Source organism: Macaca fascicularis, chromosome 9 (genome assembly GCF_037993035.2).
Source record: "Macaca fascicularis isolate 582-1 chromosome 9, T2T-MFA8v1.1".
Lineage (NCBI taxonomy): Eukaryota > Metazoa > Chordata > Mammalia > Primates > Cercopithecidae > Macaca > Macaca fascicularis.
Genome location: NC_088383.1, coordinates 50,991,409 through 51,012,701, shown reverse-complemented (window position 1 = coordinate 51,012,701; position 21,293 = coordinate 50,991,409). Strand labels below are relative to the sequence as shown.

The following is a 21,293-nucleotide window of genomic DNA, read 5'->3' as shown; positions in this document are numbered from 1 at the left end:
GTTTATTTTTTGAGACAGTGTTTTGCTCTTATTGCCCAGGGTGGAGTTCATTGTCACTATCTCGGCTCACTGTAACCTCTGCTTCTGGGATTCAAGCGATTCTGCTGTCTCATCCTCCCAAGTAGCTGGGACTATAGGCACATGCCACCATGCCTGGCTAACTTTTTTTGTATTTTTAGTAGAGATGGGTTTTCACCATGTTGGCCAGGCTGGTCTCAACCACCTGACGTCAGGTGATCCACCCACCTCGGCATCCCAAAGTGCTGGGATTACAGGCTTGAGCCATTATGCCCCGCCAGAATTCTGTTTAAAATTTCATTTATGATTTGTTTGTTGTTAGTGAACTTGCACCCTGCAACATTGTTGAACTCTTTTATTAGTTTTAATATTGTTTTAGTAGATTCTTTAAGATTTTCTATATGCACGAGGAGTCAACTGCAAATACAGATAGTTTCACTTTTTTTTTTTTTCAATCTGAGTTCCCATTCCCCTTGCTTTTCTTGACTAGAATCTCCTGTGTGATGTGTAACCAGCAAGAGGACATTCTTGTCTTTTTTTTGTTCTTAGAGTAAAATCATTGTACCTTTCATTATTTAGTGTGATGTTAGTGGTGGACTTTTTGTAGATGCCTTTAATCAGGCTGAGGAAGTTTAACTCTATTCCTGGTTTGCTGATAGTTTTTATAGAGAAGATGGGCATTGGTTTGGGTTAAATGCTTTTTCTCGATACCGAGATGATCACGTGGTTATTGTTTCTTTTCTACTTAATGTGTATTAATTGACTTTCAAATGATAAACCAAACTTTCATTACTAGGATAAATCCCACTTGATCACTGTATGTAATCCTTTTTATATACTATTATACGAAATTTGCTAGTATTTTGTTGAGGATTTATAGGTCTGTAATCATGACACATGGATCTGTAGTTTTTTTCATGTCTGATTTTGGTACCAGTGTAGTATTGGGATCATAGAATGAGCTGGCAAGTGTTTCTTCTTCTTTTTTTGGAGTTTTTGAGTAATTGATAATTCTTTTTAAATGTTTGATAAAATTCTCCATTGAACCCATATGGATCTGTGTTTTGTTTTTGTTTTTGTAGTGGGAAGTTTTCTTGTCTGTATTTTGTCTTGAGACAGGGTCTCACTATATTGCCCAGGCTGCAGTACAGTGGTGCAGTCATGGCTCACTGCAGCCTGACTTCCCAGGCTCAGGCAATTTTCCCACCTCAGCCTCCCAAGTAGCTGGGACTACAGGCATATGCCACCACACCCAGCTAAATTTTTGTATGTTTTTTTGGAGAGATGGGGTTTCACCATGTTGCCTGGACTGGTCTCAAACTCCTGAGTTCAAGTGATCCGCCTGCCTTGGCCTCCCAAAGTGGTAGGATTACAGGCATGAGCCACTGCATCCCACCTGTAATGGGGAGTTTTAAATTTACAACTTCACTCTTTTTACTTGCATAGGTCATTTCAGATTTTTCTTTTTCTTCTTGAGTTGGTTTTAGTCGTTTTTGTTTTATGGATATTTCCATTTTGTTGAAGTTAATTTGTTGGCCTACATTGTTCCTATCATTCTTTGTAATTATTTTTAGTTCTGTAAGAGTACTAGTAATAAATACATCGTTAATCTCGACGTTTAGTAATCTGAATCTTCTTTTTTTTTTTTTTCAATGTCAGTCTAGTTAGAGGTTTGTATATTTTGTTGATCTTTTCCAGGAATCAGCTATTGTTTTTCTGTTCTCTAATTCATTAATTTTTACTCTATAATCTTTATGCTTTCCTGCCTTCTGCTTGCTTTGGGTTTGTATTGCTGTTCCTATCCAGTGTTTTAAGGTGGAAAATTATTGATTTGAGATCTTTTTTAATATGGTTATTACAGATACAAATCTCTCTCTAAGCATTACTTTATCTGTGTTCCATAAGCTTGAGTATGTCTTCATTTTTATCTCAAAGCATTTTTTAAAATTTCCCTTCTTATTGCTTGACTCTTTTTTTTTTTTTAACTTTGGAATGTGTTATATAATTTGTGCACATTTGTGCAGTCTCACAATTCCTTTGTCTTACTGATTTGTAATTTCCACTGTGGTCAGAGAATCGTTTTAAATTTATTCTGCGGAATGTTTCATGTGTACTTTTGAAGAATACTTTATTCCATTGTTTTTGAGTGGAATGTTCTGTCTACATCTCATAGATCTGGTTTGCTTTAGAGTGTCGTCTATATTTTCTGTTTCCGTGTTTATATTGTGCCCAGTTGTCCTAACTATTATTGAAAATGGGGTATTACAGTTTGCAGTTAGTATCGTAGACTTGTGTATTTTTTCTTTTAATTCTGTCAGTTTTTGCTACACATGCTTTGAGGCTCTGTTAGTAGTACATATGCTTAGAATTGTTATGTCTTCTTTATTGATTGACCCTTTTATTGTTATATTAATAAAATTCCCCTCTTTATCCCTAGTAAAATTTTTGTATTGAAGTGTATTTTGTGTGATATTAGGATAGCTACTCCAGCCTTATAGGTGCCATGTGCCTGATATATCTTTTTCTGTTTTCAAATTTTCAGTCTCTTATAGACAGCACATGTTTGGATTTTCACACTTTCGACAACCTGAGAATTATTACTTTTTGATTGGATTTTCAAATCATTCCCTTTTTCCTGTTGTTATTGCTATACAGATGGTTCCTGACTTACAGTGGTTTGACTTATGATTTTTTTTAACTTTTCAATGAGTTTATTGGGTTGAAACCCCTTTGTATGTTCAGTATTTACGAAGGTTCAACTTATATTTTTTCTAACTTTACTAGAATGTATTCCCATTTTAAGTGGAAAAACAGTATTTTCAACTAATTTGACTATTATCAGGATGTAACTTGATTGTAAGTCAAGGAGCATCTGTAGTTGGATTTACTTCTGCCATTTTTGTTTTCGGTCTTGTACTTTTTTGATACTTAATTCCTTTTACTTCTACTTTCTTTTACATGACATGAGTATATTTTATTTTATTATTTTTATAGGTTTTGAGAGTACAAGTGCAGTTTTGTTACCCAGACATGTCACATAGAGGTGAAGTCTGGGCTTTTAGTGTGGCCATCAACAGAATAGTATACATTGCAGCCATCAAGTAATTTCTTATCCTTCACCCTCCTCCCCACCCCTCCAAGTCTCCAGTGTCTCTCATTCCACTCTGTATGTTTATGTGTACACAACATGAAATGAATATATTTTAGTATAACGTTTTAATTTTTAAAATTACTGTGTCCCTTTGAAAATTTATTTACGTAGTGGTTGCTCTAGAACTTACCTAATAAATCTTACCTTATCAAAATCTACTTCAGATTTCTACTACCTTAACTCTAGTAAAATACAGAAACAGTACTTATACATAGCTCTATTTCATCTTCTCCATTTGTTATTTTTATATGTAGTACACGTATATTTAAAATCCAACAATATATTGTTATACAGGCTGAGCATCCCAAATCCGAAAATCTCAAATGCTCCAAAATCTGAAACTGAGTGCCAGCATGCTCAACATGCTCAAAGGAAATGCTTGTTGGAGTAATTCAGATTTTAGATTTCTGGATTTGGGAAGCTCAACCAGTAAGTATAATGTAAACATTCCAAAATTTGGAAAAAATCCAAAGTCAGAAACACTTTTGATGCCAAGCATTTGAGATAAAGGATACTCAACCTGTAATTGTTACTTTATGTCATTTGATGTCTTTTTTTTTTTTTCTTTTTTAACTTTAAGTTCTGTGATACATGTGCAGAACGTGGAGGTTTGTTGCGTAGATATATGTGTGCCATGGTGGTTGACCCATCCTCTTAAGTTTCCTCCCCTCGCCCCCAACCCTTCAACAGGCCCCAGTGTGTGTTGTTCCCTTCCCTGTGTTCATGTGTTGATGCCTTTTAAAGAAGCTGAAAGAAAGATAGGGAGTATCTATTCATAGAGTTTGTTATACTAACCTCTTTATTCATCATTTCTGCTTTAATTCATTTGTTTGTGTGGATTCTGAGTTACCATCTAGGGTAATTTCCTTACTGTAGCACAGATTTGTTCCTCTGTCTTTTTTTTTTTTCCCCGAGATGGAGTCTCGCTTTGTCGGCCAGACTGGAGTGCAGTGGCATGATCTGGGCTCACTGTAACCTCCGTCTGCTGGGTTCAAGTGATTCTCCTGTCTCAGCCTCCCGAGTAGCTGGGATTACGGGCATGCGCCAACACACCCAGCTAATTTTTGTGTTTTCAGTAGAGACGTGGTTTTGCCATGTTAGCCGGTCTGGTCTCTTAACTCCTGACCACAGGTGATCTGCCTACCTGGGCCTCCTAAAGTGCTGAGATTACAGGCGTGAGCCACCACACCCAGCCACTCTGTTTATTTTTTTGCTTTATTCTTTTTTTTTTTTTTTTGCATTATTATTTGTTTCCTTGTTTATAAATGTATGTATTTATTTTTGAAACAGAGTCTCTCTGAGTCATTGTGAGGCTAGAGTGTAGTGGTAGGATCGCAGCTCATTGCAGCCTCAGCCTACTGGACTCAAACAATACTCCCACCTCAGCCTCCTGAGTAGCTGAGACTATACGTGTGTGCCACTATGCCCGGCTAATTAAACGAATTTTATTTTTTAGAGATGGGGTCTCAGTATGTTGCCTAAGCTGATCTTGAACTCCTGGGCTTAACTGATCTCCTGCTTCAGCCTCCCAAAGTGTTGGGATTACTGGCTTGAGCCACCGTGCCTGGCCTGCCTTATTGTTAAATATATTGCATTTATATATGTTATAGGTCCAACAATGCAGTTATAAACATTGACTTATACATATTTGCTTATTAAATTGGGTAAGAAAAGAAAGAAAAATGTGCCTTTTTTACTCTCTCGTATCATTGCCTTTACCCACAATAATTGTGGATTTGAACTAGTGTTTGGACTCACTTGTTTTCACCCTAAAGAACTTCTTTTCTTTCTTTTATGGTTAGTCTACTAGCAGTGGATTCTCATGTTTTTTTGGTTTCTATTTGTTTTTTAATTTGAGGATTTTAAATTTTCACCCTCCGTTTTGCAAATAGTTCTGCTATTTTAGGGGACAGGTTATCAAAAAAAATTTTTTTTCAGTACACTGAATATGTCATCCTGCCTCCTCCTCGCCTCTACTGCCTCTGATGAGAAGCCATATGTAAATCTTAGGACATTCCCTTGCATGTGAGGAATTGTATTTCTCTTGATGCTTTCAAGATTTTCTCTTCGTCAACAGATTTGCAAGTTTTTGGCGTCTTTTTTTTTTTTTTTTAAATAATGGAAAACTTCACGAACTTGTGTGTCATTCTTGTGTAGCTGCTATGCTAATCTTCTTGGTATTGTTCCAGTTTTAGTATATGTGTTACAAAGTGAGCATAGCCATTCATTTGTTTGAATATTTTTTCTGCTACTTGATTATTTCTCCACTCCTTCTGGTACTTCTGTTATGAATATATTGGTGTAGTTAATGGTGTTCCTCATTTTTTTGAGGGCTTCTTCATTTTTCATCACTCTTATTTCTCTCTGTTCTTTAGATTACTTAATCTCTATTGAGCCATCTTCAAGTTTACTGATTATTTTGCCAGCTACAACCTTTTTTTTCTATTTTTTTCTTTTTTGAGATGAAGTTTTGCCCTTTTTGCCCAGGCTGCAGTGCAGTGGCACTATCTTGGCTCACTATAACCTCCGCCTCCTGGGTTCAAGCAATTCTCTTGCCTCAGCCTCCAGAGTAGCTGGGATTACAGGCACGTGAGCTACCATGCTCAGTTTTTTTGTATTTTTAGTAGAGACGGGGTTTCACCATGTTGGTTAGGCTGGTCTCGAACTCCTGACCTCAGGTGATTTGCCTGCCTTGGCCTCCCAAAGTGCTGGGATTACATGCGTGAGCTACCCCGCCCAGCCCAATCTTTTGGTGAGTCATTCTAGTGAGTTTTCCATTGCAGTTATAATATTTGAATCCAGAATTTTCATTGTATTCTTTTCTGTCTTCTTACTGATATTTTTCTGTTTGATGAGGCATCATCATACCTCCCTTTTCTGAGTAGTGTTTCTTTGTGAGCATATTTGTTTTCATTTTTATTTTTATTTTTTATTTTGATGTGGTCTCGCTCTGTCTCCCAGGCTGGAGTTCAGAGGCATGATCTCAGCTCACTGCAACCTCTGCCTCCCAGGTTCAAGCCATTGTCTTACCTCAGCCTCCAGAGTAACTGGGATTATAAGTGCCTGCCACCACACCCAGCTAATTTTTGTATTTTTAGTAGAGACAGGGTTTCACCATGTTGGCCAGGTTGGTCTTGAACTCCTGACCTCAGGTGACCTACCTGCCTCGACCTCCCAAAGTACTGGGATTACAGGTGTGAGCCACTGTGCCTGGCCTGAACATATTTATAATAGCTGCTTTGAGGTCAGCTAAGTCTGATATCCAGATCTTCTCAAGGGCAGTTGCTATTGCCTACTCTTTTTCCTGTATATAGGTGACAGTCTCCCGTTTGTTTGTATGTCTTGTAATTTTTTTGTTGAAGAATAGACATTTTAGAGAATACTTTGTGCTTTCTCTAGATAGTGGTTTTTCTATTCTCTCTAGGCTTGTTGTTGTTTCTTATTAGGTGACTTGACTGTACTATTTGAGAGAAGCTTTTTCACTCCCATTGGGTTCTCACTGATGTTGCTTGTCAGAGGGCTCCGCCTTGGAAATGCACACTGCCTTTAGGATGGCAGTGGTGTTAACAGTGCTCTCTTTGAGTGTCTCTTTCTGTGATGGCTGTGTTAGCCTGTCTGCCTCTGTTGGTGTTACACTTTGCTGATAGCCTCTACTGATTGCTGACATACTGCTCTGTTGTTTTCAACACTGTCCTGGACCATATGTTGCTCTTAGTTTGCTCTTGTTAAATTTGGGTTCTTTCTAGAGGGTTGTCTTTGAGGCTTTGAGTTTGCTTTTTATGTTGCCATTCTGAAAGTCACCTCCTAGAAAACATAAATTTAAAAATCATTACTGTGGAGAATCTGTGTATGCATTTGTGTGAGTGTCTCTGGTAGATAGGAACACATCTGATTACCCTGGATGTCTCTTCTTAGCCCTCTCTTTCCCTTGCTCTCTCCAGTAAACTTTCAGTTGGTCTGTAGTTTAGCTTGTTTCTGTCATAGAACTGCCACCCTCTTCTTAATTGGTTATCATTGAATTTCCATCCTTTTTGAGGGTGACCTCAGGCTTGCACTCACCCACACTCTGTTCTGAACAAAGTGAGTTTTCTGGAGGAGAGTTTTGGAACTCTCTGTCCTGTCCTGACAGCTGGCCCTAGGTGAAAGTCCTGCTCCATTATTTGGGATCTGGAGGCTACAGCAGTGTTTTGCTTTTCTCTGATGGATGACACTGTACTTAATGATCAGGGATCTGGGTTGGGGCAGTAGTCTCTGGTATTCTTGGTTTATTTTGGAATCTGTTCTCAATGAGCTAGGTGGGCATTGTACTCCACTCTTCTCAGACTGCTATGACTGGGCTGGATATTTTAATTGGGGTAGTGGAGGAAGCTGGCTCAAGGCCTTTTGGCAGTTCTTTCTTAGAACTTGAAGCTGTGGGGATTGAGAGGTGCTGTTGCCTTGCAAGAGATAGATGCACACAGAGAAATGTCTGGAGATCTGTAAAGGGGCCTCCATGAATGTTCAGCAAAGTACTAATCAGCTCATGTATATGAGGAAATGAGTGAAATAACTTTTGACAAGAATCAGAGGAAACAGTACGCAGTACTCACATAGGGCCTGGAAAAGGACTGATCTTGCCAGCCAGAGTGGAAAAATTCGTAATTCAGAGTATTGGGTAGAGTGTTCAGAAAGGTCTTTTCTCCGTGGTGAGGAGTAATGTTCCCCAAACTGAGCACTGCTTCAGATTTGCCTAACAAATCATAAAAGCAAGACCTGAAAGTGTCACATTGTTTCCAAGAGACTTGAGTGCATCCTAGAGCAAAGCACAAAAATATTTATTGGAAGCCAAAAGTACCCAGCATCCAACCAAGTAAAACTCTCAGTCTTCCATCCATTGAAATATTACCAGACTTACAGACATATGAGAAAACATGAGCTTTCTCAAAGAGACTAACCAGGAAATTGAAATGGACTCAGAATTGCCATAGATAGTAGAATTAACTGACAAGTTCATTGAAAACAGTATTATAATTGGGTTCTATATGTTCTAAAACTTAAGTAGAGACACGGAAGATTTAAAAAAAGAACCCAAATCAGAATTCAGTATAACAGAAAAGATAGAAATCAGATTTCTAGAAATGAAATGAAAACTATAATGCTTGAGATGAAAAATACATGGCCAGCCTTTGGTGTCTCACACCTGTAATCCCTGTACTTTGGGAGGCCAAGGCAGGTGGATCTCCTGAGCTCAGGAGTTTGAGACCAGCCTGGGCAACATGGTGAAACCTCGTCTGTAGCAAAAATGCAACAACAAAAAAATTAGCTGGGTGTGGTGGTACATGCCTGTGGTGGTCCTAGCTACTTGGGAGGCTGAGGTGGGAGGATCACTTGAGCCTGAGAGGTAGATGTTTCAGTGAGCCGAGATTGCACTTCTGCACTGCAGCCTGGGTGACGGAGTGAGACCCTGTCTCCCCGCTTCTGAAAAAAGAGTAACACATAGGGCAAAAACTGATGGCAGTTTAAACATTACCGAAGAAAAAGTTTAGTGAACTTGAACACAGAGTAATAGAAGCCATCCAAATGAAACAGAGAAAAAGCATATTTGAAAAATAAGCAAGCCCTTGTGCCGGGTGCAGTGGCTCATGCCTGTAATCCCAAACTTTGGGAGGCCAAGACGGGTCGATCACAAGGTCTAGAGATCGAGACTATCTTGGCCAACATGGTGAAACCCCATCTGTACTAAAAATAGAAGAATTAGCTGGGCATGGTGGCAGGTGCCTGTAGTCCCAGCTACTCGGGAGGCTGAGGCAGGAGAATCACTTGAACATGGGAGGCGGAGGCTGCAGTGAGCCGAGATTGCACCGCTGCACTCCAGCCTGGCGACAGAATGAGACTCTGTCTCAAAAAATAAAAGCAAGCCCCTGTGAGCTTTAGGAGAATTTCAAGTAGTCTCTAACACACATGGAATTGGAGTCTCTAAAAGGAAAGTGGGAAAAGAACAGAAAACAATATTTTAAGAATGATTAAAAAATTTCCAAATGTGATGGGAACCTACCAATCTAAGAAGCTCATCAAACCCTGAGCACAGGAGGCATGAAGAAAACTACACCAAGCCTCATGAATCATAACCAGAATGCTCTAAATCAGTGTTAAAATGAAATCCTCAAAGCAGCCAGAGATAAAGGACATGTTTTATGGAGGAACAGAGGTAAGGATGATAGCAGATTTCTCCTTAAATGAGGCACCAGAGAAAATAGTAGAACATTAATTTTAGTTTTAAAAGCAAAAAAACTCAATGTAGAGTTGTATACTTGGTAAAAATAGCTATAAGAAACAGTGAAGAAATAAGGACGTTCCAGATAAACAAAGCTGAAAGATTTCCTCTCCAGCAGACCTGCACCACAAGAAGTGTTCTGATGTCTGATGGAAATCTGGATCTACCCAGGGGGATGAAGAACAGGAAATGTTGACTACTTGGATATGTATACAAGATGTTTTTCTTTATGTAAATCTCTAAAAGATACTGACTTTATACAAAAATAACATCAAATGTATTGTGGGGTTTATAACATATTTAAAATATATGACAATGACAGCCTAAAAAGGCTATGAAAAGGAAGTATATACTATTGGAAGATTCATATATGTACTATTACTGAAAAGTACAGTGACTAAAGGTTTTATAAACATTGATGATCACAGAAAATATAAATGGTCTAAAACACCCCATTTAAAGGTGGAGATTTCTGGATAAGATAAATAAAAATAAGATCCAGTTATGCTGCCTATAAAGGCAACATGTTAGATTCAGAGACAAATAGATAAACAAAAAGAATGGGAAAAGATATAGAATGGTAAAATTATTCAAAAGGCTGCAGTGCTCTGACAGCCAGATGAAGTAGCTTTCAGAGCCAGGAATACCAGTGATAAAGTTTTTTTCTTATTGATAGAGATCAGTCTATCAAGAGGATTTAACAATCCTAAACTTAGGTTAGTTACAGATTTGCAAAATATTTGAAGCAAAATCTGATAGACGTGGAAGGATAAATAGATCCACAGTTACAATCAGAGGTTTTAGCATCCTTTTAATAATTGATAAAACAGGAAATGAAAAAGGAGCAAAGATATAATAGACTTAACCCTAAATAACTTGACATTTATAAAATGTCTTCTGCACCCTCCTCCCCAAATAAAACAGTGGAATATACATTCTTTCCAAGGGCAGATGAATGTATATATTTACAAAGGTAAATCACATTCTTGATTACAAAACAAACCTTAATAAATGTAAAAGGATTGAAGTCATATATTTTCTCCCACCATAAGCGGTTTAAATTTAGTTAAATTAAAAATCAGTAACAGAAGTATCTAAAAATTCCCTAATAGTTGGAAACTGAATATACTTCTACATAATGGATGCCTCAAAGAAGAGTTAGAAGAGGAAATTAGAAAGTATTTTGAACTTTGGGTTAATGAAAACAGAATTTATGGGAAATTTACTTGTAAGAAATTTAGATATAGGAAATATAAAATACATATAATACTCATTGATTTCATTGTTTTCCATTTTGATCCTTACTCCTTTTTTCTACTTATTTTTGAGTTTAATTTACTTTTTTCTAACTTTTTAAGGTGGAAGCACCTGAAGTCATTAATTTGAGATCTTTCTTATGCAACACAAATAAGCATTGTGTGTGCTTGTATTATGTGCGTATATATCCACTATCTGTAAGTGCATATATGAAGTTTCCACAATATGTAAATGCATATATGAAGTCTCTCATATATGGGATATAATGTATTATGTGTAATATATATTAAACATATTATGAAGATTAACTTGTGTTGAATAAGAAGAAAGGTCTAAATCAATGGTCTCAGCTACTTGCACTTTGAGAATGTAGAAATGAAGACAAATCCATATAGTAGTAGAAGAAAAGAAATAACAAAAAACAAAATGGAGAACAATATAATCTGTGAAAACAGAAAAACAATTGAGAAGATCAGTGAAATCAAAAGCTGTTTCATTAAGATTGATAAAATGGATAAACTTCTAGGTGGAACAGGTTATCAATATCAAAAATAAGAATGATGTATCACTGAAATTCTATAGATATTATGAAGGAAGTGAAGGAATACTATACCTGTAAGTTATCAATTTGACGATTTTGACGAAATGAACAGTTTACTCCAAATAAACAGCTACTACTGCTTACTCCAAAACAAATAGATAACCTTTCCACAAAGGTCCCCAGATGCTTCAGTAGTGAATTCCAGCAAACAATTAATAGTACCAATTCTATACAGACTTCTCCAGAAAATTCAAGAAGAGGGAGTACTTCCTAAATCATTCTTTGAGTCCAGCATTGCCCTAATAACAAAACCAGACAGAGACATTGCAAGGAAAGAAAGCTGTAGACCTGTGTCCTTCATGAACATAAATTCAAAAACTCTAGGGATTGGAAACCAGTAGTATATAACAAGGTTATTAATACCTCATGACCAAATGTGGTTAATCCCTGGCAGGCTTTTTCATCATTTGAAAAGCAGTCAGTGTAATTCCCTGTGTCTAAGCCAACTTCATGGTTAGGTAACCTGTGCAGTCACATGTTGCTGCACTCTTGTAAGAAGGGATCCTGTGCTTCGCTTAATGCCCTGCTGTTGCCATCCTGAAGTTCTTCACAGTTTATATTTGAACTTGTGATTTGTATGTGAAGTTTGATGGACACTGGACTATGTGTGCAAGTAGACAGGATACTTGAGAGGCAGTGCCCTACTAAGCTGTTGGTCTGTGTAGTATGGCCTGGGAGTGTCCTGGAATTGTGTGTAGGTGGCTAAGGCAATGACCTTTGTCTGCATTGGTTGCAGCAGCAGCAAACTCACAAACAGTTGCACCCCAAAGAGGAGGACCCACAGTGTGAGGCTGGCTTGCTTGTCTCTCCCCTAAGTCTGTCCCTCTGACATTCTTAGGAAATACTAATTTTCTGGGCTGAGTACTGGGACAGTAACCTCCAGCTTTCAGGCAGTCGTCATTGTCAGTAAAGTATTAGAAAATAAAAGCATACTTGTGGACATTGTGTTAAGGGACACTAGGCAGTTACTAGAATTCTTTGGAGTGCAGATTCTCTGGTCTTAAGAACTGCTGCAACATTGCAAAGCAAATATCCACAGGCTTAGAAATAGGAATTACATTTGATGGGAGAGAACATTATTTTCGTATAAAATTTTGGTTGAAACAAATCAGTTTTAAAAATAGGCTTTTTTTGCATTTGAAAATACAGCAATACACTGCATAAACAGGTGTTTCCAATTATATGCAAATCATGAAGCCATTTTTGGTTTCTTATACAAGATGTAGGACATGTCAGAGGAAACATTAAAATGCCATTGTATAAATTTACATGTAAAATTGAATTCAGTTTTGTACAAAACTAATATTCATGAAGAATTTCAGAGAGCTGCTACTCCAGTCTTTGTCTATATTTACCAAAACTTGTATTTTTTTAACTTTTATTGTACAATAATGTATCAGAAATCAGAAATTTAGCCCATATTGCCACAACGTATAAAGAACCAACAGGTCCCTAATGATTGCATCAGCTGAAAAAATCAACCTTCTCAAATAAAAAATAGCAAAAATTACTTATCTTGCATTTGCCAAGAATATATATTACTTTCAATTACATATTGAAAATGAAGTTGCTAAAAATATAAATTTTGATGACTTAATAAATGAATTTGCAAAAAGAGTGCCAGAAAATCTTATGATCAGTCAAGATATATTAACAAACTATTAGTAATTATTGTATTATTTAAAGTTATTACAACAAAACTTTTTTGTGATTGTAAATTTATGTTGTTTTGTATTACTATTATACCTATATTTTACAAGTAATAAAATATATTAAAAGAAAAAAACATAATTTATTTTACTTTTTACTATACTTCTTTTTATACATTCTGAGTAACCTCACATTTTTATTTTCCACTGGCCCCATCAATTATGTAGTCATCTCTGCCCTGTATTAAAAAGAAAAATATAGGAAAAAAGTCAAACCCATATGACCATTTCAATATAAGCAGAGAAAACATTTGACAAAATTTAGCATCCATTTCTAATTAAAGCTCTCAAATGAAGAATAGAAGATAACTTTCTTTAATCTGATAAAAGTCATCTATAGAAAATGTACAATTGACATTGTATATAATTGTGAAAAACGGTATGGTTTCAATATCAGGAACATGACAAGGATGTCCACTCATACTTGATAGTGTAATATATACTACCTAGTATAACCAGGGAAGAAAAAGAAAGGAGACTAGAGTGGAAAAGAAGTAGAAATGTCTTTATTCACAAAAGATATGATTATCTGTGTAGGAAATCTAATGGAGTCTCCCAAGATATGGGAAAAAGATGACTAGAATTATTAAGTGTAGCTAGGTGGCAGGAGAAAAATATGTAAAAATGAATTTTACTTATATATATTAGCAATGATCAATTGGAAATTGAAACTTTTGAAAGTTCTATTTGCAATAGTATCAAAAATTTTTTTTAAATAGCTATGTCTGGCAAAAGATGTGAAAGGCCACACTGGAAACAATCCACTGCAGAGAGAAATTGAAGACCTAAACAAGTGGAACTCCCTGCTTATGTCAGAAAGCTCAATATTGCTGACATGTTTTGTTGTTAAAATGATTTATAGATTTAATATAATTCCATGTAGTAATTAGCAGGATTTCTTGTAGTAATTGAGTACATAATTCTAAACCTTATGTGGAAATACACGGGAACCAGAATAACTAAAACTTCGAAAAATAAAAGCTGAGTTGTATGGATAGTATTACCTGATTTCAAGACTCAAAGTAAAAGTTTGCTGAGACCTGGCATTTTTGTCCAGAGTACTTTTTCTTCAATTTCAACATCTAGTAGTTTTATTAAGATATGTTTTAGAGAAAACTGTTGCTGAACAGTTTTCCCAGGTTCATGATGGTTCCTTTGAATATGTGGATCAGGTCTTTTATTTTTTAACAGTTTTCTTAGATTATACTTTTTAATATTAGATTTATTCCATTGTTTTCTTTTTTCTTCTTTAAGGACTGTAATATATATACTATATTATAATTTTATTTACTTAATTGTAGACCAACTTTATCCAGAACTTACTTTCTGATCCCATTTTCTTTTTTCTTACTCTTTTAAAATTATTGCTGCTTCTCTTTTTTCTTGTTTCATTCTCCTTTACAATGCTGTTTATTCAAGTTTCAGTCAAATGTAGTTTCCCCTTTGGCTCTGTTTTAGTTTACTCAGGCTGCTGTAACAAAATTCAACAGACTGGGTAGCTTAAATAAATTTTCTCACAGTTGTGGAGGCTGGAAGTCTAAAGTCAAGGTGCCAGCAGAGTTGGTTTCTGGTGAGGTCTCACTCCTTGGCTTGCAAATGGCATTTTCTTCTGGTGCCCTCACACAGCCTTTTCTCTGTGCATATGACCAGTGGTTGGGGGTGGTGAGTGGGGGGAGAAAGAGAGCTCGTGTGCGTGCTTTCCAGTTTCCCCCTCTTCTTATAAGGACACCAATGCCGTTGTATTAGTTTCTTACCCTTATGCCCTCATTTAACCTTAGTTAATCTCCTTAAAGTCCCCATCTTCAAATATAGTCACACTGGAGGTTGGGGTTTTAACATACACATTTTTTGAGGGGCACAGTTTAGTCCATCACAGATTCCTTAATTAGGAATGTCTTTAATAAGTCTTTAAAGACTTGAATTACAGTCTTATTTTCTGTGATTACTCTGTCCTCTTTACAACTTCATTCCTGAGTTTGATTAGCCTTTGCCTCTTTAGTTTGCATACAATCCAAGTCTCTTCTCTTGGATTTCCCAGTAGCCTGAGCTTTAATCTGCATGGACTCAGACATCTTCTGAGTATTTTCCCACTCATAGTGAAACTTTCCCTTTCTGGGAGTAGTTTTGTGTTTCACCCTCTTTGGGCTGTCTGTCTCCTCTATTCCATGTGATCACCACAGTCTCTGGCTGATTCTCTTTGTAGGCATGGACTGTCACTTTTTGCTATATTTGAATATCTGTTGCTTAGTGATATTTGAAATTAGTAATATTTTCCATCTCCTAGTTATGCTAAAGTCATGGGTTGTTATAGATAATATTATTTGCTCCACTTATGCTGATGTTTATAGTTCTTGGGGGGATGCATGGAGAAATGCAGATGTAACTAGTTGCTATTCTTCTTCTTACGTTAGAAACCAAATGTGTACATTCAAGTAGTTAAATTCCCCTCTGTTTTTCCACTAGCCTAGGCCTTTTGTTTCTGGTTTTTGTTTTTGTTTTTTTCACCCCAAACCCATGACATACAAAAAATATGCACTTGCAGTTACGTTCATCTCTGGAAATTGGCCAAAAAACCAGGTCAGCTACAACATAGGGTATTTGTATAAAGATTTCATTCCCTAAGAAATGTTTCAGTATTTATATGGTAAGATTAATTTTGCTTGTTTCTAGAAGTCTGGACAGCTGATCACCTGAAAGAGAGGAGCCAAGAAAACCAATCTAAACATTTGTGGGAAATTGTATTCATCAATGATGAAATGCTGACTAAGGAACAAGGTAATGTAATAGGAATACCATTTAACGTGGACGTAAGTTCTTTTCCTTCCAGAAAAATGTTCTGTCAGTGTGACTCGTGTGGAATGAGTTTCAACACTGTTTCACAATTGGTTATCAGTAAGATGAACTATTTAGGAAAAAAGTCTGATGAATTTAATGCCTTTGGGAAGTTGGTACTCAATATTAAGCATGATGAAACTTATACTCGAGAGAAAAATGAAGTTTTGAAAAATAGGAACACTCTGAGTCATCATGAGAACACTTTGCAGCATGAGAAGATTCAAACTTTAGAGCACAATTTTGAATACAGTGTATGTCGGGAAGCCCTCCTTGAAAAGGCAGTATTCAATACACGGAAGAGAGAGAATGCAGAAGAGAATAACTGTGAATATAATGAATTTGGGAGAACTTTCTGTGATGGTTCATCCCTCTTGTTCCATCAGATACCTCCATCAAAGGACAATCACTATGAATTTAGTGATTGTAAGAAGTTCTTATGTGTGAAGTCCACCCTTTCTAAACATCACGGGGTACCTATGAAACACTATGATTGTGGTGAAAGTGGGAATAATTTCAGGAGGAAATTGTGTCTGTCACAGCTTCAGAAAGGTGATAAAGGAGAGAAACACTTTGAGTGTAATGAATGTGGGAAAGCTTTCTGGGAGAAGTCACATCTCACTCGACATCAGAGGGTGCACACAGGAGAGAAACGCTTTCAATGTAATGAATGTGGAAAAATGTTCTGGGAGAAGTCAAATCTCACTAAACATCAGAGATCACACACAGGGGAGAAACCTTTTGAATGCAATGAATGTGGGAAAGCCTTTAGCCATAAGTCAGCTCTCACATTACACCAGAGAACACATACAGGGGAGAAACCCTATCAGTGTAACGCGTGTGAGAAAACATTTTACCAGAAATCTGATCTCACTAAACATCAGAGAACACACACAGGGCTGAAACCCTATGAATGTTATGAATGTGGAAAATCCTTCTGTATGAATTCGCACCTTACGGTACACCAGAGAACTCATACAGGTGAGAAACCTTTTGAATGTCTTGAGTGTGGGAAATCCTTTTGTCAAAAGTCACATCTTACACAGCATCAGAGAACTCACATAGGAGATAAACCTTATGAATGTAATGCATGTGGGAAAACTTTCTACCACAAGTCAGTGCTCACCAGGCATCAGATAATTCATACAGGGTTGAAACCTTATGAATGTTATGAATGTGGGAAAACCTTCTGCTTGAAGTCAGACCTAACAGTACATCAGAGAACGCACACAGGTGAGAAACCATTTGCATGTCCTGAATGTGGGAAATTCTTTAGCCATAAGTCAACCCTCTCTCAACATTATAGAACACACACAGGGGAGAAACCCTATGAATGTCATGAATGTGGAAAAATCTTTTACAATAAATCATACCTAACTAAACATAATAGAACACATACAGGGGAGAAACCCTATGAATGTAATGAATGTGGGAAAACCTTCTGCCAGAAGTCACAACTCACTCAGCATCAGAGAATTCACATAGGGGAGAAACCCTATGAATGTAATGAGTGTGGAAAAGCTTTCTGCCATAAGTCAGCTCTCATTGTACATCAGAGAACCCATACACAAGAAAAGCCCTATAAATGTAACGAATGTGGAAAATCTTTCTGTGTGAAGTCAGGACTTATTTTACATGAGAGAAAGCACACGGGGGAGAAACCTTATGAATGCAGTGAATGTGGGAAATCCTTCAGTCACAAATCATCACTCACAGTACATCACAGGGCTCACACAGGAGAGAAATCTTGTCAATGTAATGAATGTGGAAAAATCTTTTACCGTAAATCAGACCTTGCTAAACACCAGAGATCACATACAGGGGAAAAGCCCTATGAATGTAACACATGCAGGAAAACTTTCTCTCAAAAGTCAAATCTCATTGTACATCAGAGAACACACATAGGAGAAAAACCTTATGAATGAAATGGATATTAGAAATTTCCAGCCACAAGTGAGCCTCCGTAATGCCTCAGATTATTCACACTGTGGAGAAAGCCCTGTAGACATCCTGAATGTTCAGTAACTATCCACAAACTCGCCTTATGTTACTCCAAAGTAACAGTAGGGGATAAACCCAAGACTACAACAATTATAGGACAGCTTTTGTTAGGAAGTGATATTCTGTTGAATATTAGATGATTAATACTGGCATAAAACCTCATAGATTTTTTTGAATTTGTGAAAGTTTTTGGCAAAAATACAAACAAGATTATGTTTGAGTTTGCATCGAGGAGAAAATTGTCAATTTAAGAAATCTGAAGTGAAAATTTTGCTTAGAAACACAATATGACAAATTCTGTTTTGAGTTTGATGCCATAATAGTTTTTAGGGCACCTAACAATAATTTATAGATGTATATTGTGGAATGTAAAACTTTAAGAACTTAAAAAAAGTAATAATTAAAATAACCTCACAAGAAGTTGTAATGAGTACAGAGAATTCCCAAGTACACTTCACCAAACTTCCTCTAAGGATAATATACAATCATAGTATATGGTCAAGTCCAAGAAATCGATGTTACCTTGCTAGTAGATACAGACTTAACTCAGATTTTACTATGGTTTGTGTGCACCGTGTGTGTTTATGTGTGTGTGATTATATGAAACTTTTACCACTTTTACATTTGAGTAGCCATCAACACAATTGGTTTACAGAACTGAAAAGGAATCTGAGATCTGTATTGTATCAGGATTACAAAGGAATCAGAATTTAGCCTCAAGTAGTTCCCTTGTTGTATTAATAACCACATCCTTTCTGCAACCTTATCCCTTGCACCCACTTGACTATGAAGCTTCTTTTAAAGCATAAATTGAATAATTAGAGCAATAGCATTAAACACATCTGTGAATTATCCCTGAAGTTCATAGGACTTACATATATACAAGTGGTATGTGATATAAATTGTTTCATATGCATAGTGGAATTTAACCTAATTGTGAATAGGAAGTAGATATCCTAATTTAGTAGTGGTTACATCATCAGGCCCATCCTAGATGTTTGTCATGTCTTGAAACAGTTTAAAAGGAGACCACAGAGCTAATGTTTATCCATTTAAAAGTTATAAATCAAAATAACAAATTATCTAAAAAAAAAAAAATCTATCCTGTACATGTGAAGATCTAGACCTGCCTCTGTGTTGCTCCCTTTCTCTTCCTACCTGTGGCTCATCCCATGCCATGAAGTGCCTAGGGTACATATGTGAACACTCCCTTCAGCGTAAGTGATACTCCAAATTTTCTTTAAGCAGCTGCTCTCCAAGACAGGGCCCTGGAAAGAGGCCCACACATACAGCCCATTTGCTGCCTAGGGCTCTTGGACTGTCATTTCAAGGCTCATTGTGCCCAGACAGGGATCTCGGCCCTCAGAGACTTTTGCGAATATGAAGAGGAGGGTTGAGGCTGGAGCACAGCCAGAATCAAGCTGGTGTGGGGCTGTTATTGACAGTGTGAAGATTGTACATTATATTACATTATCAGATCATACAAATAATCTAAGATTATACAGTCTGGTGATCCTAGATTACACAAGTAATCTAAGTTCTACTTTAGGAAACTAGAAAAAGAAGAGCAAATTAAATCCAAAGTAACCTGGAAAAAAAGTAAAAATCAGTGACATTGAAAAGAGAAAATCAGTAAAACCCAAAACTGGTTCTTTGAAAAAGTCAGTAAAATTGATAAACCTCTAGCTAGATTAAGAAAAAACAGAAGACAAATATTGCTAATACCAAAAAAGAAAGAGGCCATCACAGCTGATCCTATGGTCACCAAAAGAATTAGAAAGAAATATGGACAACTCTGTCCATAAATTTGATAACTTAGCTAAAATGGACCAATTCCTTGCAAGATGCATTCTCTCAAAGCTCGCACAAGGTAGACCTCAATAGGCATATATATCTATTAAATAAATCTAAGCAGTAATTAATAACCTTCCAAGACTGGGCACGGTGGCTCACACCTGTAATCCCAACACTTTGGGAGGCCAAGGCGGGCAGATCACGAGGTCAGGAGTTCAAGACCAGCCTGGTCAACATGGTGGAACCCTGTCTCTACTAAAAATACAAAAAATTAGCCGGGCATGTTGGCACATGTGTGTAGTCCAGGCTACTCAGGAGGCTAAGGCAGAAGAATCGCTTGAACCTGGGAAGTGGAGGTTGTAGTGAGCCAAGATTGTGCCACTGTACTCCAGCCTGGGTGACAGAGTGAGACTCTATCTCAAAAATTATAATAATAATAATAATAATAATAAAACCTTCCAAAACAAAGTGCCAGGATCAAATGGCTTCACTGATGTGCATTTTTTGAGATGCTTAAGGTAGAAATGATACCAAGTCTCTACCATCTTTTTCAGAAAATAAAAGCAGAGATAGCACTTCCCAACTCATTTTGTGCACCCAGTATTACCCTAATACCAAAACCAGGCAAAGGTATTACAAGAACGGAAAACTAGAGATCAATATTTCCAGTGAACACAGGTGCAGAAATCCTCAAAATATTAGCAAATCAGGAATGCAAGGCTTGTTCAACATTTGATATTCAGTGCAGTCCATTGCATGCATTAGCAGCTCAAAGATGAAATATGATCATATCAGTAGGTACAGGAAAAGCATTTTACAAAATCCAATATCCATTCATGATAAAACCTCCAAACACAGAAGGAATACAGGAGAATTTACTCAATTTGATAAAGAACTACTACAAAAAACCCTACAGCTAACATCATCCTTGATGTTTCCAACTAGATGCTTTCCTACTAAGATCAGGAACATGGCAAGGAACACCACTGCTTTTCAGCATTGTACTGGAAGTGCTATCTAATGCAGTGATACAAAAAAAAAAAAAAAAAAAAAAGGAAATAAAATGCTCATAGATTTGGAAGGAGGAAATACAGCTGTCTTTGTTCACAAAAAACATGATTGTCTTTGTAGATAATTCTAAATAAACAGCAAAACCCCTGCTGACATTAATAAGCAATTATAGTGGGGTTGCAGGATATAGTCCTCACGTAGATGATAAAAAGGAATTAGACATCAAGTCATTAAAAGACCTGGAGGAACCCTAAATGCTTATTAAGTAAAAACCAATCTGTAAAGGCTTTCTATTTTTTTTATTGCAATTATATGATATTCTGGGAGAGGCAAAACTATCAAGCCAGTGAAAGGACCAGTGGTTGCTGAGAGTTGAGGGGAAGGGAGGGATGGCAGGTAGAGAGGTGATTTTTAGGGCAGTGAAAGTATTCTCTAGGGTAATGTAATTTGTCAAAATGCAGAGAATGGAAAACAGTGAAGGGAAAACAGTAAACCCTAATGTCAACTCTGGAGTTCAGTTAATAATACTGTATCACTATTGGCTCATTAATTGTAACAAATGAACCATAATGATGCAAGATGTTAATAATTGGGGAGCCTGTGGAGGATGGGAGGGGTGAAGGGTTATATGAGAATTCTCTGTACTTTTTGCTCAATTTTTCTGTA

At 36.8% G+C, this 21,293-nt stretch overlaps 2 protein-coding genes and 1 non-coding gene across 16 annotated transcripts in view; 1 reads left to right on the top strand and 2 right to left on the bottom strand.

Annotated features, from left to right (window-relative positions):
- LOC102133878 (uncharacterized) overlaps positions 1 to 18,077 on the top strand; it is a 45,809-nt gene extending 27,732 nt beyond the window's left edge. The window contains 2 exon segments of the mRNA XM_015455805.4: positions 15,660 to 17,731; positions 17,733 to 18,077. Coding sequence (XP_015311291.3) covers positions 15,660 to 17,731; positions 17,733 to 17,846 — 2,186 coding nt within the window. The 3' untranslated portion in view covers positions 17,847 to 18,077.
- Positions 1 to 21,293, bottom strand: part of LOC107130780 (uncharacterized) — a 428,352-nt gene that overhangs the window by 228,172 nt on the left and 178,887 nt on the right. The window lies entirely within an intron of this gene.
- Positions 5,282 to 5,387, bottom strand: LOC123566965 (U6 spliceosomal RNA). The gene has a single exon (XR_006689679.1). It is a non-coding gene; the product is annotated as a U6 spliceosomal RNA (small nuclear RNA).